Source organism: Exophiala xenobiotica (genome assembly GCF_000835505.1).
Source record: "Exophiala xenobiotica strain CBS 118157 unplaced genomic scaffold supercont1.2, whole genome shotgun sequence".
Classification (NCBI taxonomy): Eukaryota; Fungi; Ascomycota; class Eurotiomycetes; order Chaetothyriales; family Herpotrichiellaceae; genus Exophiala; species Exophiala xenobiotica.
In genome coordinates, this window is record NW_013562493.1 from 243,320 (window position 1) to 259,205 (window position 15,886).

General features: G+C 50.2%; 8 protein-coding genes across 10 annotated transcripts; 3 read left to right on the plus strand and 5 right to left on the minus strand.

Moving 5' to 3' along the window:
- Positions 1 to 370: 370 nt before the first annotated feature.
- On the minus strand, positions 371 to 1,268 carry PV05_02264 (uncharacterized protein; the record flags this gene model as incomplete). The annotated part of the gene is made up of 3 exons (XM_013462830.1): positions 371 to 756; positions 947 to 969; positions 1,024 to 1,268. 3 exons carry the CDS (start codon positions 1,266 to 1,268, stop codon positions 371 to 373), a joined length of 654 nt encoding a protein of 217 aa, XP_013318284.1.
- An 845-nt stretch (positions 1,269 to 2,113) lies between these two features.
- Positions 2,114 to 4,399, plus strand: PV05_02265. Of its 3 annotated transcripts, XM_013462833.1 has the most exons (7): positions 2,114 to 2,458; positions 2,526 to 2,539; positions 2,588 to 2,626; positions 2,690 to 2,710; positions 2,760 to 3,148; positions 3,196 to 3,863; positions 3,952 to 4,399. In XM_013462833.1, exons 1-7 carry the CDS (start codon positions 2,246 to 2,248, stop codon positions 4,171 to 4,173), a joined length of 1,566 nt encoding a protein of 521 aa, XP_013318287.1. In that variant the 5' UTR covers positions 2,114 to 2,245; the 3' UTR covers positions 4,174 to 4,399. The 3 variants fall into 3 exon arrangements, with proteins under 3 accessions (XP_013318287.1, XP_013318286.1, XP_013318285.1); XM_013462832.1 differs by having other exon boundaries at positions 2,526 to 2,626; XM_013462831.1 differs by having other exon boundaries at positions 2,526 to 2,626; positions 2,690 to 3,148.
- Positions 4,400 to 4,606: 207 nt separating this feature from the next.
- Positions 4,607 to 6,285, minus strand: PV05_02266 (uncharacterized protein; the record flags this gene model as incomplete). The annotated part of the gene is made up of 4 exons (XM_013462834.1): positions 4,607 to 5,368; positions 5,461 to 5,520; positions 5,573 to 5,935; positions 5,983 to 6,285. 4 exons carry the CDS (start codon positions 6,283 to 6,285, stop codon positions 4,607 to 4,609), a joined length of 1,488 nt encoding a protein of 495 aa, XP_013318288.1.
- Positions 6,286 to 6,859: 574 nt separating this feature from the next.
- On the plus strand, positions 6,860 to 9,208 carry PV05_02267 (uncharacterized protein; the record flags this gene model as incomplete). Its single annotated transcript, XM_013462835.1, has 6 exons — positions 6,860 to 6,996; positions 7,053 to 7,647; positions 7,724 to 8,029; positions 8,075 to 8,119; positions 8,193 to 8,591; positions 8,936 to 9,208. The coding sequence occupies 6 exons, from the start codon at positions 6,860 to 6,862 to the stop codon at positions 9,206 to 9,208; spliced, it is 1,755 nt and encodes a 584-aa protein (XP_013318289.1).
- Positions 9,209 to 9,223: 15 nt separating this feature from the next.
- PV05_02268 (uncharacterized protein) lies at positions 9,224 to 9,535 on the plus strand (the record flags this gene model as incomplete). Its single annotated transcript, XM_013462836.1, has 1 exon — positions 9,224 to 9,535. The coding sequence occupies one exon, from the start codon at positions 9,224 to 9,226 to the stop codon at positions 9,533 to 9,535; it is 312 nt and encodes a 103-aa protein (XP_013318290.1).
- A 416-nt stretch (positions 9,536 to 9,951) lies between these two features.
- PV05_02269 (uncharacterized protein) lies at positions 9,952 to 10,986 on the minus strand (the record flags this gene model as incomplete). The annotated part of the gene is made up of 1 exon (XM_013462837.1): positions 9,952 to 10,986. One exon carries the CDS (start codon positions 10,984 to 10,986, stop codon positions 9,952 to 9,954), a length of 1,035 nt encoding a protein of 344 aa, XP_013318291.1.
- Positions 10,987 to 12,103: 1,117 nt separating this feature from the next.
- Positions 12,104 to 12,817, minus strand: PV05_02270 (uncharacterized protein; the record flags this gene model as incomplete). The annotated part of the gene is made up of 1 exon (XM_013462838.1): positions 12,104 to 12,817. One exon carries the CDS (start codon positions 12,815 to 12,817, stop codon positions 12,104 to 12,106), a length of 714 nt encoding a protein of 237 aa, XP_013318292.1.
- A 119-nt stretch (positions 12,818 to 12,936) lies between these two features.
- Positions 12,937 to 15,565, minus strand: PV05_02271 (uncharacterized protein). Its single transcript, XM_013462839.1, has 3 exons — positions 14,582 to 15,565; positions 13,670 to 14,533; positions 12,937 to 13,617 (listed from the first exon to the last, which is right to left on the minus strand). Exons 1-3 carry the CDS (start codon positions 15,231 to 15,233, stop codon positions 13,289 to 13,291), a joined length of 1,845 nt encoding a protein of 614 aa, XP_013318293.1. The 5' UTR covers positions 15,234 to 15,565; the 3' UTR covers positions 12,937 to 13,288.
- Between the last annotated feature and the right edge of the window lie 321 nt (positions 15,566 to 15,886).

The following is a 15,886-nucleotide window of genomic DNA, read 5'->3' on the forward strand; positions in this document are numbered from 1 at the left end:
CTAATCACCTTGGCTCGATCTCGTTATCTCGGTGTCGTATGTCGTGATTCTGAGGCTCATTAGGCTGATTAGCTTATCAAGTTGCTATTTAGAGGTGGAAAGCTCCGTTGTTGCCCATAGATTCAATGGTGTGCTGTTCTTCCCACGCATCAGAACTAACGCAGTGAGGACTGCCACTTAGGCTATCTCTTGCATTCGTCCACGCAGGCACCACATGCTTCAAATACTTCATAAATATGACCAAGCCAACCGCGTACTCGACATTACCCTCGGGATCAATAACTCTTTCCGGCCACGCGATGCCTGCCCCATAGAGCCCGTTGATTGCAACACCCTCTTCATCGTCGAAGCCACCCGTTGCCGAATCATGCTACAAGCCGTCCAGAATGATGCCGCTGACCCTCAGTCTTGGGATAGGACTCCGTTGGAAGCCAACGGCTTGAATGACGTGGGTACAATCTGGCAGATGAGCCAGATAGGCCGAGTTCTCGCCCTCTAACGTGGTCCCTATCTTGTGGAGGTTTTTGGCTACTGGCGACTGAGGCAGCCTGTGCTGCTCAAGATTTGCTCTGGCCCATGTGGCCACATCGCCTTTAAGGCCTGTGTTGTCGCGGAAGATCCTGCCATCACGCTCCTTGGTGTAGCGGAGGTCATGCCGCGTAAACCACTTGATCCGTAGGTGGGGATGAGAGGTGCCGGCCAAGTTGCAAAGATTCATGAGCACGAGTATGGTGCTATGGGAGGCGCCAATGACAGCTACCGTTGCATGAGTACCACATGGCAATATTGTGGACAGAAGAATCGGGTTCAACCCATCGTCTAGGCCGATATCTTGCAAAGATGTCGTTGGGAGGAGGCAAGTGGCTGGAGAGGAGCCAGTGCATAGCACCAGGAGCTCGGAGGATGCGATATTATGACTCGGTGAGTCTCCGCTCTGTGACCTCACTATAATCTTCGACAGTCCTTATCCTGTCCACCGTCAATTACTTCCCTATGCGAACTTTCAATAGTATGGATTCTTACATCTGACCAGGATGCGTCCGTGACAGAGCCTGCTTGTATGATGACCTCGTCAGGCTTTGCAAGCCCTTGCTGAGCATGAGGCACATATCTGCCGCATCTGCAATCATGCATGTCTTCTCTTGGTCTAGGTCCTTGAGACAACTAATGGTATTTGGCTCTGGTCCTTTTCTGGCAATGGTGCGAAATGCCAAAACTCCTTCAGCATACGCCACGAACAGTTTGACCTTCGTGTTGCTGAAAGACATTTGTCAGATGAAGTTTGCGCAAGATGATGGCTAGGATGCTTCTAGCCTTGGTACCTGTCCGTAGCACTTACTCAAGCGTCTACCTTCAAATTGCTCGTCCACCCAGAGTAAAGGGGACTTATGTTGCTCGAGCAAATTGCCCACAACAGCTATGCCTGCGGGTCCGGCGCCAACAACCACAGCCTTATACTTCATCTCGCATTTCAACTTAAGATCCTAGGAGTGTTTGCTGCCTTGAGACAAAACAGGTTGACTGTGAGGTATGCGGACAGGTGCTATACCTCGAGGGTCCAATCCGGTCTGATAGTATCACTAGTATCTCGCCCGGAGAGGCTCAATATTGCATGGGTGAAACTGAAGTCTTGTAACGCTCGTAGTATCTTATCGAGGATAGGTACAGATATCTATGTGCGTTGATTCTGGAGGGTCCGCTACCCAGCAGACAGAAAATGTCCACATTATTTTACTCCTCCATCCCTAAGGCATTCAGAAAGACGTAAGTAAATGCATGTATACCCTGGAAAGTGACTTGGACGTTACTAGTTGCAAAGTGGATCTAATCTATGTCCATCTTGTGAATTTCGGGCTGGAGTGGGTTGAGTACATCTGTGATTAGGTAACAGGCTAGAAGCACGCCAGCTATAGCACGCGATAAATGTCGTGCGGCAGGTGTCGAATGGCGACATTTTGATGGCTTCTCCAAAGTGGGCGCAGACATCAACTTACCTCAACCTCGATAGCCAATCAGTGCATATCAGAAAGTTCGCGCAATGGTGTTTGCACTGGCTAGTAGCTTGGAAAATTCAACAACTCCGTCGACCTACCTGTCCCACAGAGATCAAAAGTGGGATAGATTCGCCAGCCTGCCCGACAGGCGACACGAAGCGGCATAGTCGAACAACAGCATCTTGAGAATTGCGATATCACAACGCAGGTACTCTCGCGGGTATATATTCGTCGTCGTCGTTGTTGCCGCAATGCCACATGTCGGGGAGAACTTGTCCGTGCACTTCACGTTGTCTTCGTGCTTGAGAGACTTTGAACCTCTCGTGCCTCTTAACCTCAAACATTCCGACATGGAGAAAACCCAGCCAATACCTAGCACTACTGGCCACGGCCTTTCCTCCAGTGAGGATGGCAGCATTCAAATTGACTATGCTGCCGAGCAGAAGCTTGTGCGGAAACTGGATGTACGTCTTCCTGTTGCAATAATAGTTCCCATCTTCAGGGGCAAGATACCGCTGACACAACAAATAGCTGTATATCATGCCGTAACTATGTCCGATAAAATCGACAGATGTGCAATTGACAAGATCCAGTTTGATCATGCTGTTGTACCTTTTCAGCTTTCTTGATAGGTCAGTGTTCGGTTCCTGTCGTGGTGGCCAATGATCTTTTCCCGGTCGCTAATACCTCCACAGAGTAAACATAGGAAATGCCCGGTTGGTACCCACGGCTGCAGGCCCGAAATCTTTCATTGACGATGTCCAGGCTGTACGGTCTCGAAGAAGACCTTGGTCTGCACGGCAATCAATATCAGATCCTGGTCTCGGTTCTCTTTGTCACGTATATCACCTGTGAGCTTCCATCAAACCTGGTTGTCAAAAAAGTCGGCCCTTCGAGATGGATCGCCTTCATTGCTCTATCCTGGGGTCTTGTCGCGACCTTTAGTGGCTTTGCACAGAATTTCGGGGGTATGCTCGTATGTCGCCTGCTCTTGGGTGCCTTTGAAGGTGGCATGTTCCCAGGAATAGTGGTCTACTTGACATTCTTCTACACAAAGCGCGAGCTGGCGCTGCGGATTGGTTACTTGTTCACGTGTTCCGCGCTGGCTGGGGCATGTGGAGGGCTGCTAGCATATGCTATTGGCTTTATGGACGGTCAGTAGTCGCACTCTCCCGATACGGATATTCTAATGCAATCTCAGGCATCGCTGGACACCGTGGCTGGAGATGGATCATGTGGTTGGAGGGCGCTCCGACCGTGGTTTTGGCCTTCGCAATCTGGCTCTTCTTGGCAGATCAGCCATCAACGGCCAAATACCTAGCCCCTGGAGAGAGAGTCCTTTTGATGGCTCGTCTGAATCGCCAAACCGGTATGACAAAATCAGCCCAAGAGCTCCGATCGAAAGACGTCAGAAAAGGCCTCCTTGACTGGAAGGTCTGGACATTCTGCTTCGCTCAATTCGGCGTCGACACTATGCTCTATGGCTTTAGTACCTTCTTGCCGACCATCATCAAAGGCATCATGCCTACAGCTACGAGCGCCATCGTACAGGTTCTCACAATCCCGGTCTATTCTCTCGGCGCAATAACATATCTGATTGTCGCCATCATCTCTGACCGCCAACAGCGACGTGGATTCTACTGTGTGGTCTTCGGTTCAGTCTCGATATGCGGTTACATTATGCTCATATCAAATGGCGGCAGCGGCGTGCACTATGCAGGCTGCTTCCTGGTGGCTTGTGGGATGTACTGTGTCATCGGGCTCCCGCTCGCCTGGCTGCCTTCGCATACTCCACGATATGGAAAGCGTACAACAACCATAGCGCTTCAGGCCATGATTGGTAACAGTGCGGGCATCATGTCTAGCTTTGTAAGTGGTTCCCGTATCTCTCTGTCGCGTTCGGCCCTTTGGGTGTATCTCGAAAGGACACATAAAACTATGCTAACACAAAGTACAGCTCTATCCTAGTACTGAGAGTCCACGTTTCATCAAAGGACATGCCATTACCATCGCCATGGTCGCCTTTGGGACCCTCAGCTTCGGGTTTATGTGGGGCTACTACTCTGTCGTCAACAAAAGAAGGGTAGAAGGGAAGGAGGATCCCAAAATTGCTGGAATGTCGGACGAGGATGTTGAGGAGCTAGGAGATGACAGTCCCAAATTTACCTATGTTACCTAAGGAGGTTGGGAAAGCCAGAGAAACGCAAAAGCCAAACGACACAGAAAATAGAAGGCTATGCAAAGGGATTCATGAGCACGACATACCCCTCCTCGGTGTATTGAGTTCTGAATCAGGTAGCATCCACGAAGTCCGCAAGCTTTGCTTCAAATGGAGATCACAAGAATTGGCTTGACAGGTTCATGGGACTCAATATGACATGGTCGAGACATACCGACATAATGGTCATTATTCAATTTTTAGATCGTACATGATCGACTATATCATAAGCCTTCCTCCGATGGCATGCCCCTTTTTGCTTTGATCACAACGTCGAACTTCTTTGGCTTCACAAACCACGCAGTATGCAACTCCCAATCCTCGTCACTACACAGCCGGATCTAAAGTAGTTCATCAGCATGTCAGGATCACCAGAAGATAGATTCAACAGAAATCAAACTCTGTGAAAATTCTCGATACGGGGTCTGCTTACCTCAAATCGTCTCAAAAAGCTCGGAATCAGTTTATACATCTCCAAAAGGGCGATGTGCTTGCCGAGACATGTCCTCGAACCACCTCCGAATTGGAACATGACGTTGTTCATCTTTTTCAAGCGCAACTCATCTGCTTCTGTGTCGGCAGGGTTCACCAGCCATCGCTCCGGTCTCCAAGTATCGACGTCTTCGCCAAAAATCTCCTGCCGGCGATGTATGACCCAGGGGTTGCAGCCTACTATTGTCCCGCCCGGAATGAATCGGCCACAGATCTCCATGCCCTGCGGCGCTACGAGTCGCTCCAGGATCATGCCAATGGCTGGATGCATGCGGAACGTTTCTTGGATGCAAGCATGTAGATATGGCAGTTTCTGTGCGTCGGTCCACGTTATTATCCCTCCTGTGTCTGATATCAAGCCAGCATTAATGGCATCGTCGATTTCCCGGTTGAGCTTCTGGTAGCATTCGGGGGACTTGAGAAGGAAGTAAAAGACTGCTGCGAGGCTGATGGCTGTTGTGTCAGATCCAGCAAGGGCAATCGAGGTTGTCATTGTTAGGAGGCGTCCATCATCGAAGAAGTCAGGGTTCTCTGTTTGAGCCTTCAGAAACATGGTCAAAAGGTCCATACTGTCCTTTTTATATGCGCCCGACAGTCGCTCGGCCATTCTAGCTCTTGAGAATTTGGCCGTCCCCGACGAGTTGTCGATGTATCCATATTTACTCTTAATAACAGAGTCAGAATTGTTTGGGAAGCACTCGAAAATCCAAAGAGTGTCCGGCTGCTGGAGACCGCTTATGAGGGGGCGCGACTCACGAGCAAAGTTCTGATCGGATTCTTCACAAACACTTTGTCTAGCCAAGGCATCTGGCCAACCTGGGATAGACGATCAGCCGGCCTGGCTGGTGAGCGGGATTGTTTCACTTACCGGCGCCTGATAGTCAAAGATCTTTCCAAGCCAAGCAATGATACCATCGACGTCTTCGCAGTTATCCACGAAGCCGACTCTCCTACTGTACGTAATCTCCGTAATGACATCAAAGGCAAAGTATTGGAGCCAGAGGATAAAATTGCAGGGTTGGCCAGGCTTCGCATAGAGTTCTTCCGTCCGTTGCAGGAAAACTCGAACAGTATCGTTCACTCGGGGTTCGTATTGAACCAGTGAGGTCATGGAGAATGCATTGCTGACAGTCCGTCTAAGCTTCATATGATAGTCTTGGTCTTGTGTTCCGAACAAAGACTGGAGCACCTCGCCTCGTGATAGCTGCATCTGCACCGGGTAAAATGCACTCTGCCGGCCTATTAAAATGTGATCGACATATCGACAGATAGTCATACCTTTGTCAATCGAACATTCAACCCATATATTGCCTTGAGGGCTTCTGGGCTGCTGAAGGAAAGCGAATTAGGTCCGAGCCTAACGATATCTCCATATCGGTCATGTAGCGTTCGCAAAGTCAGTTGCGATTTGCCACTCAGCACACTGAAGAATCTCCAGACGTCTGTGAAGTTTGAAAGAAAGGGCCCTGGATATTTGTTGAAGCCTTTGTTCAGATAACTTCGCACAAACGTTGCAATAACGATCGCGGCTAGGATGATCAGTGGTGATTTGGCAGGGAGACTCGCCAGCAGATTGTCCATCGTCCTTCACCGAAAACCTCGGGAAAGGTGCAAGGAGAAGTAGCCCGGTAACCTGCACTAGCATCAACCTCAGCAGCCAAAATGATCACGAGTATATACCCGAATACATGATCTGGTACTGTGTAATCGGTGGCATTGGAAAGAGCAGGAGACCCGAGGATTCTGGTGGGTCTAGAGGGTGCGCTAAGCACGGCTCAGAAGGGGCGTGGACTGGATAAAGTGGGCACAGGGATAGGCCAAGAGTGGGATGTAAATTCATCAACGAAAGTAGGATGTCGGCAACTTATCCGTGGTGAGGTCGGAAATGCAGGCAGAGTAGGTCTGGAAGCGACCACAATGCAAGGAGACAACATTCCCAGCAGTACTCATCAGACGAACAGGCGAGAAGACGCATAACGATTGGTTGTCCATCCAAAGCCCTTCCGCCAGCATGAGTGACATTGTTGTAGAAAACTATAGGTCTTAGCTACAAGTTAAGCCGCCATAATATGAGAGGACTTCACACGTACCATCTGTGGACAAATCTTCTATTTTCTAGAGTGATACCCCCTCCTCAGCTAATTAACTCCTCATCATGATTCGGAAGTGTTCGCGCGTGGCAGTCATCGGTGCTGGTCCAGCAGCAGCAATTGCCACAGATGCCCTGGTCAAAGAGCAAGCGTTCGACACAATCCGAGTATTTGAGAGAAAGGGAATTGCAGGTGGCACTTGGTATGTCCATTGTGGCTCCGGAAGCTGCATATGCATATTTGCTAACGACATCCTAGGGTGTATGGTTCTGAGCATTCGCCAAAGATACCTTCACTTCGTGCGCTTCTAGAGCACAATGCAGACCAGCCCGTGCTCATTCCTGCTTCTTTTCCGTCCGAGACCGACAGGTCCGAGTCGATCAACTCGCACCAGCTACGCTACTCGGATACAGGTATCCACCAGTACCTTCATAGTAACCTTCCGCCTCAGACTATGTGTTTTACCAAGGAGCCAATTCCGGAAATTCTGTCAGAACGCACGTTGGCACAATATGGTAGCAATGCTCCCTTTCGTCACAGAGAAGTCATCCGTGGATGGGTAGAAGATATCTTCGTTCGTGGCGGCACACTCGAGCTTATTGAGTTCAATACGACTGTCGAGCGTGCCGAAAAGAAAGGACATGAGTGGATACTGACTTTACGGAAGGAAACACCAGGCAGCAAGAAGAACTATTGGTGGCAGGAAGTGTTCGACGCACTGGTCGTTGCAACTGGCCATTTCTCTCTTCCCTACGTGCCTAGTATTCCGGGACTTGCAGAATACGACGAGAAATATCCTGGAAGTATCAAGCACAGTAAACATTTCCGGTCGGTGGATGAGTTCCGGGGTAAGGTAAGAGCTTGTGCCCCGTTCTTGATCCTCACACCCCCCTTTTGCTCGTTTGTCTCAATGCACACAATGCTTGAAGCTGGAATACTGTATCTTACGTATCAATTTCCAGAAAGTCATCATAGTAGGCGGATCTGTCTCAGCATTCGATGCACTACACGAAATTCGATTAGTGGCACAGCATCCCGTGATATCCTCCCTGAAGGAGCCTATACCAGCTTTTGGCTGGGGTGCCTTCACACACCCACATGTTGCCATCAAGCCGCCAATTGCCAGGTTCCATCAGGACGGACGAATCGACTTCTGTGATGGTTCATCTGTCGAGCGTGTCGACATCGTCCTTTTTGCCACAGGCTACGACTACAGTTTTCCATTCTTACCAGAGGTAAATGGAAGGATAAAAAACAGGAGAATTCAGGGTCTGTATCAGCATGTGTTTGACATCGAAGATCAGACACTGGCATTTATTGGAATGGTGAGTTTCAGAGCTGCTTTGAAATTGCAATCTGGCAGTTTAGATCACTAAGCTGATATGTACGGTTCCTCAGGTTTCGGGCGGCCTGACCTTCCGTGTGTTTGAATGGCAGGCCGTAGCAGTGGCTCGGCTATTAGCAGCACGAGCTAGACTACCTGTACGACACCTGATGCAAAGATGGGAACTTGCCCGGCTCGCCTCTCGAGGGGACGAGGTGCAGTTCTTCGATATCTCGTCGGACTTCGAGGAGTATTTCGAGGGCCTTAGGCGCTTTGCGGGAGAGCCAGCCGCCGGTTCCATTGGCAGAACTCTGCCCAAGTACGATCCAAAATGGAAAGACGCATTTTTAGAGGTGGTAGTCAAAGCGAGACTGCAATGGTGGGATCAGGAGAGGCGTAAAGCGGAGGAGCAGATACGAGTGTTAGAAGATCGACGAAAGGCGGATAAGGATAGTGGAAGTCACATGGTTAGGGTGAGGTTATGAAGTAGACAAGAACAGATTATGAATGTTTCAGCGTTGGTAATGGTAACGATGCACAAGTGGAATGGCACCCACTTCTACGTACCATCAAAGCGATCCCAGAGATATATAGACAATCGATATTCATGCTGAAGCAGTGCATTGCCCCCGGGTGGATCCTAGTTACTCACCACGGCGTCTGCTCAAGTAGTTCCTGTCACATGGGGTCAGCATATAATACACCCGACTGTACTCTTGAGGGCGTCATAATACTGCTGTTATACATCATCTGGAATAAGTCCTACCGATCTTTTGATGCCGCTGGGCTCGTCTCCCGGATCAAGTCGTTTCTCCAGGACGACATCAAAGCACAGAAAATGATGGATTTGTACCAGATCACGGCCGACATGGATCGAAACAAGACCTTCTACAAAATGCAAAAGTTCACCGCAGACGGTCTTTTTCTCGCTGTACACTGGGCTGCTCTCCGTGCAAATCCGGAAATTTACGCATACCGGTTCGACGTGCCTTCACCGTTTGAGTGCGATTTCAAGGACCAGCCTCATCATTCTCTGGACAACGTCTTCATCTGGGGCTTGCTCAAGGAGTTGCTGCCCCCCCACCAATAACGGATATCCGAAAAGATGTCAGAGGCGTGGCTGAGGTTTGCCATCGGCCAGGAGCCATGGGATCGGTTCGACAAGAGACAAGAGTTCATGATCTTCGGACCGAAAGAATGCAGGATGAGGAGTGTAGAAAAGGATGCTGCGAGGGGCTACGCAATTTGGGAAGAAATAGAGCGTGAAGGGTTGATGCAGGATTTTGGAGAGCTGTGCATGCGACATTCGGAAATGTGTGACCCTACTGCCACACCAAAACAGCTCGAGACGAAAAGCTTTGAAGCATTGGGCATCAGTACAGGAAATCAGCCTGGTGGGCTGCGGCTTGGATTCTGATTGATATCGACGAGTGTATTCCACAAGGGTTAGTATGTCAGTATGTCAGGAAGACCCGGCCATGCATACCAAACCCCAGATATAATTGCCAGTACACGCGGACAAAAGGCTGGATTGCCTTGTGGCAGAACTGGTAGAACACATATGGACCCATAACGTCAGGATCGAGCATCTGCGTGCGCCTCTCATCGTCGTTGCCAAAGTATAATTACTCGACCAGCTAAGGCTACTGAGCATTGTAGATACGGGTGGTGTGTCAAGACGAAATTTGGCTAAAAGCACGGTGGTGGCTTGGTCAAATGGCAGAGGTTGCTCACGCGAAAGGAGGAGACGTACAGACACTTCCTTAGCTGAGAAAGGCCGAAGTGTGTTCTTCGGTTGGCAACAAAACCTAAATTGGATTATGTTGTCTCAATCTATCCGAGCAGTTGTTGAAAATCTGGACTGAACTTATAGTCTGTGTATCCTTTTGGTGAGAGCACTTCGTAGAACGTATCCCGGTTGTATTTCGTAAATGGGATCCCTTTCTTCACACGGAACGGCAGATCCGGATTCGATATAAATTGTCGACCAAAGGCAACCAAGACATCTTTGTCTCGGTATTTGCCATCAACAGCCTGTTGCGCACTTTCGGCTGTGTAACCTCCTGCCACAATGACCGGACTGGTATTGTTCCATGCATCGACAAACACATCGATACATTCCCGAAGATCGGTATCTGCGTTTCCTGCCACTCTGGCCTCGATGATATGCAAGTAGGCCAATCTGAGTTTCTGTAGCTCTTGCAAGAGATAGGTGAACTGTGGTACAGGGTCCTCCATACCCATTCCATGATGCTTACACCACGGGCTGATTCGAAAGCCAACCTTGTCAGCACCTATAGCTTCCGTGACTGCTTTGCTGACCTCGATTCCAAACCTGGCTCTCTTCTCGATGCTACCTCCCCAGCCATCGGTTCGCTTGTTACATGTGTCTTGGGTGAACTGATCGACCAAGTAGCCATTCGCGCCATGAATTTCAACTCCATCGAAGCCGACGGCGACAGCATTGATAGCTGCTTGACGAAAGTCGTCGATACATGCCCAAATTTCGTCTTCCCGGAGAGGACGTGGCACTGCGGATTCCGGATTCCATGGGATGTCGCTGCTCGAGATCACTTCTGCGCCCGCAGCCACAGCTAGGGGTCTTGCTGCACGTCCTGTTATCCACAGCTGCGCGAAAATGTATGAACCCTTGGCATGCACAGCTTCGACCACGGGTTTCCACTTTCTCCTCTGTTCCTTGTTGTAGATACCGGACGTATTCTGCCAGACACTTGCGCGGGTAGATGTTGCTATAGCTTCGGAGATCAGAAATGTTCCTGGTACCGAAGCCCTTTGAGCGTAGTAGTCGACCATGAGATCACTTGCTACGTAGTCGTCATGAGCCCGCCGTCTGGTCATTGGGGCCATTGCAATGCGGTGTTGCAGATGGCAGGGCCCGACCTGCACGGGCGAAAACAATTTCGACATCGGGATCTCTGATTGTCGCTCGCGTGAGGCTGATTTTAGGAATCCATCCTTCGATCTCGAAGTTCATTCCAGGAGTAGACATGGATGTTATTGGCAGTCGAAGGAGCGATCCAGTCCTCCCTGCATGTGCTGCAATGTTACGTTGATGGCAGGGCTCTCATTGACCGGCCCATCAGTGCCCAATCCCTCATTCGGGTTGGATAATTCAGGGTGGGATTGGGCGTGTAGTAGCGTGTAGCTACTACATCGTGATCTAACTGAGAGACGTTTCGAGGCCGAGGCCGAGGGCCAATCATCTGATAAACCAAGGTTGGAGGAGACTGCTGATGGTAAAAGTGGGATTCGAGCGTACCGGACTTAACGACGGAGAGCCTGTGTAGTCTTAGGTACTCGGCATACTGTTTGGCAAGCCTCGTCACTCAGCCCAAGGGAATGAGCGCATTTAGCCAAGGGTGCAAATTCAGGTGGTTGCCGAATCTCCATCAACGCAAAAGAGCACCTAAGGGAAGAGACCAAGGTTGAATATCCACGAGCCGAGTAGTAAGTAGATTTGGAGGCGAGTTGCGAAGGAGGTTTTACCCTAGAGTTACTAACTAAGCAAGTCTGGGCCATCGATGCCTCAATTAAAAGCACGTCTACTCCGTACATGATGAGGCAGTTCCAAGCTTGGATGGTTGATGGCCGCCTTTCCGAGTCCAATGTCTACTCTGGCGCGTTAGAAATGGGTATGGGTGTGCTCTCGGAGCACAACGGTGACACTGGCGAGAATTACATGAATCGAATGTTAGCGGTCTTCCCTTGACATCGTTGACTCAACGCATGATACCTTCTATGTTCTTTTATCTCGTTTCTATCGCCAACGCCAGTTTCTCTTTCTCTCTTCACGTTGAGATGGTTGTCAATGTCTCCTTACTTGCGGTGTCCAGACTCCTCCACGGCCATGTGCTGGTTCACGATACGTTCCTGAACTGGACATATCTTCAATCTTGGTGGCTCGAGTCCAAGCTTGTGAGATGATCTGTTTTGTACTTGGAGGACTGATTGTACTAGCAGTATTTTATAGGTTTGACGTTCCGGAAGTCGTCCGATTGACAGCCCAGAGATCCTCAGCATTCCCTTGAAAAAGGCGATCTATCAGAATCCGGTCGTGCTTACACCATTCGATACACTGCTGCACAAATGGTGCTATACTCAACCCGTTGAACCGAGTATGCGGCCAGTCCGTGGCGAAGACCAGCCGTGTCGTCCCAACTACTCGAAGAAGCTCTAATGCTAACGGGGCCAGGTCGCCCAAGGCTGTATCGTGCGATACTCGATAAGGCGCGGAGAACTTGACGTATGTCTTGCCCTGGGCCAGGAGATCGACCAGGGACCTGAATCCAGCTATGCTGTAGGGGTCCGTCGTGTCGATCAACGAAGGGGACAGGTCAGGAGAACCAAAGTGGTCGAGACAGATCTTCACATCGAGATCAGCTGCAAACTCCACAAGCCAATCGACTAGGACCATAGGTATATGGAGCTGAATGACCCAGGATAGAGGGCGAGCGGCGTGGGCGCTACGGCGCAGAAGACGTTCAAAGGTTGACCGGTCCATCGTCGCGCCGACGAATTTCAAATTGATGCGTACTCCTCGCACACCCAGACGGTGCCATTGCTGGAGCGTCTCGGAGCTAGTAGTGTACGGGTCGAAAGCGACGATGCCACGGGCGCGGCGATCCCCAAGCTGGCGGAGAGCGGAGAGCGGAGAGGAGGTAGGAGTTGTCATTGCCATAGCACGACGGTTGGACGAGGACGATGTTGCTAATACCCAGGATCGATTCAAAGGCTAGGGCTTGTGAGAGGCTGGAGGGAATGGAATGATATGGTGCAGTGGGTGAGTCGAGGCTGTGAGGTTCGAAGACGTGCATATGGCTGTCCCATGACCGCGGTGGGAGTTTCGGTTGGCGGGTGAATGAGTGGTCTTGCCTTGCTTGGTCTCGTGGTCGAGTCTCGTGTTCTAATGACATCCTGTGTCGTGGCTTGCAGACCAAAACCCTCTGTTATTTGTGCTGTTATCATGTCATGTTATTAGTACAAGTGTAACATACTCCGTATCCGTGGCCTGAAATTCTTTCCAAGACCACTCCTTTAACCACCAGACACCAAGCATGTTTGACTCCTCGCAATGCAATCGCCCCTTTCTTGCAGGTCTTTCCTCACATATAGAGCCTGCTTTAGACAACAGAGGGCTTTGATGGATTATTTACCGGACCATACCCGATCCAATCCTAGGGGTCATGCTCTGTCTGCGGAACTCAGCCTGACTCTGCCTCCTGGAGTTAAGCGCTCGTCTCGCTTCCAGACTTGTTCTCGAAGCTCTCCTAGAATCCGAAGTACCCGAATTTGAACGTAGATATGACAGACGGCGCCCTTGGTTATCTGCGCGAGCATCTGCAAGCGACTGGGCGAAGGGCGACTTCTTTCGCAGGGTTGCTCCGTACCAGTAGATAACGTAGACGGCAAGGACGAGTAGAGTGGCAATGCACGCAAGAATTGTGGCAGCATAGTCTAGATGGTAGCGGCCACCGATATCTGATAATTGTTAGCTCTGAGTCGAAGGAGTGGAAGACAGCAAAGTACTCACTTTCGAAGAATGGTGTAGCTGGGATGGTGAGGACACCGGCTAGGAAATCTCTGGACCAGCCATTACCTCCAGTAGCCGAGGCCGAGTATGGACCATAGGCGCAGATCATGTAGTCGACCGTAGCCATGTAGATGGAGTAATTTGCGATGCCCACAATCCCTGCAAATATCATTGAGCCGATCCAATGGATTGGCGGGCCTTGGATCGTCCAAGCGAAGCCAAAAAGACCGATCGGAAGAGTAGGTGCAGTGTACAGAAGCCACCATAATCGAGACTCGTATTGGGCCTTCTCGTCGCCAGGGTTTTTCTCTCGCTCCTTGATATTTCTCCTGATGGCAGGAATAAATGACATCCATGCCACGAAATAACCGATGCCGAGCGGAAGGAAGGACAGACCAACGGCCCAAGCGCTAAAGTTCCATTGGCCGTAAACCAAGGCGAATGACTGAATAAACATGAAGATAAGGGCGTCGGAGAAACCGCTGAGGAGTGAAAGTGTGAGTACTATCGGTTCGGTCACGAACATCTTGAATGGTCGCATCCAGGTGATGAGCACTTCTTTGGCAGAGAAGCGGTCCCTGAACGGCTCGAGCTCGTTGGGTCCCCAGATGTTCTCGCCAGTGGCCTTGCGTCTTTTCTTTGCGATTCTGTCCATGATGATGGTTGTGCGAGTTTCGGGAACCAAGAAGAAATGAGCAGCCTGAACAAAGCCGCCGAAGATAAGTTGAATCCAGATGCTCCACCTCCATGCGAGGTATTGCTCCACGAATCCACCAATAATGGGACCTAGGACTGACCCAAAGACTGACGAGAAGACCACATAAGCCACAGCATATTGCTGGTTGTCAGCGTCCCATAAATCGGCTGTACACTGTTAGAAGGCCGGTCATTATTAAATTTCGAATAACTCACCGATCATCCCGAGCGTGACTGAACCTCCAGCAGAGCTCAAACCTCCCAACGCTCTTCCAACCATGAGAGAAGCAAAGTTAGGAGCCAGGGCCACAGGAAGTTGCCAGATGTTGACGAGAGTCAGAGAAAGTTGGAGAACTGGCCAACGACCAAACTCTTCACTCCAAGGTGCCCATAGCTCACAGCCAAAAGCATACAGGACCAAGAAGATCATGGCTCCGCAGCGAGCTGCTTGAGCGCTGACACCAAACTCGGCCGAAATGCCCTTCAGACCATTGGAATACAAGCTGGTGTTGAAATTCATCGAAAGCTGGACGAGGAAAATGACGGTGAGAACAGTCCACTTTTTCCACTCTGGCCACGCATAGCCGAGCTCGTTGTAGCAATCATCTTCGGTGATTTCGATCTTATCGAAGGTCTCAGGCTTAGGCTCGACATCTTGACTCTCCTTTTCGGAAAGAACAGTCCCCAAATGATCTGCTTGCTGAGGATTTCCTTGGGGGTTGACGGCAGGAGTCGCGTCGTCGCCCTTCACAGTGGAAGCCTTCTCCCATTCTCCATTTTCCTCTTTAGCCTCTTGAGTTGGGCCTCGCTCAGGATCAAACGCGGGAGTGGTGAAGGTGGGATGCTGATCTTGACGGTCTGTAGCCATGATGAAATGAGGCAAACAGGAAAGCCAACAAGATAAAACAGACGTCGGCCACAGAAAGGGTTGAACAACAAAACAAACAAGTGTCGGGGAAGATGGGGTACCGCAGAGTATATAGGGTGATAGGATCTGGTGGATTAAGATGGATGATCATGTGCAGGTCTGGCCTGCCTTGCCTACTGCTTATTTTCTGCGGTGTCGAGAGTTCACAGCGTTTCATCGAGTATTGGTATCCATGGTATCTCCGTACAATGTGCAATGATATCAGTAGTGGAGATAGGAGGCGGCCTTCACAAATCAAATGAGGATGCTCACGGATGCTGCGCTATGACGAGCGTGCCATGACGGGTACCTTCCACCATCTTAGTGGTTCTTAGTGGTTCTTACCAGGTAGTTTGTGGTCAGGCGCCAAATAGTGACACGGAGGCAGGGGCGGGAGGGTATCGGCTAGATTAAGTTAGTGCTGCATCGAATGTCCGTGGTTGCATCATCCCTTCCCTCATTTTGACATACAATCAATCCATGGCAAAGCAGAGGACGGCGTGGAAAAGCTCTGCGTTATCAGTACAGGAATCCCAGCCGAGAGAACATTACCTTAGGTACCTGGTATTTTGGACAGAAGGCATTTCGATCGAAAAAAGCTCGTAGAAAAAAGC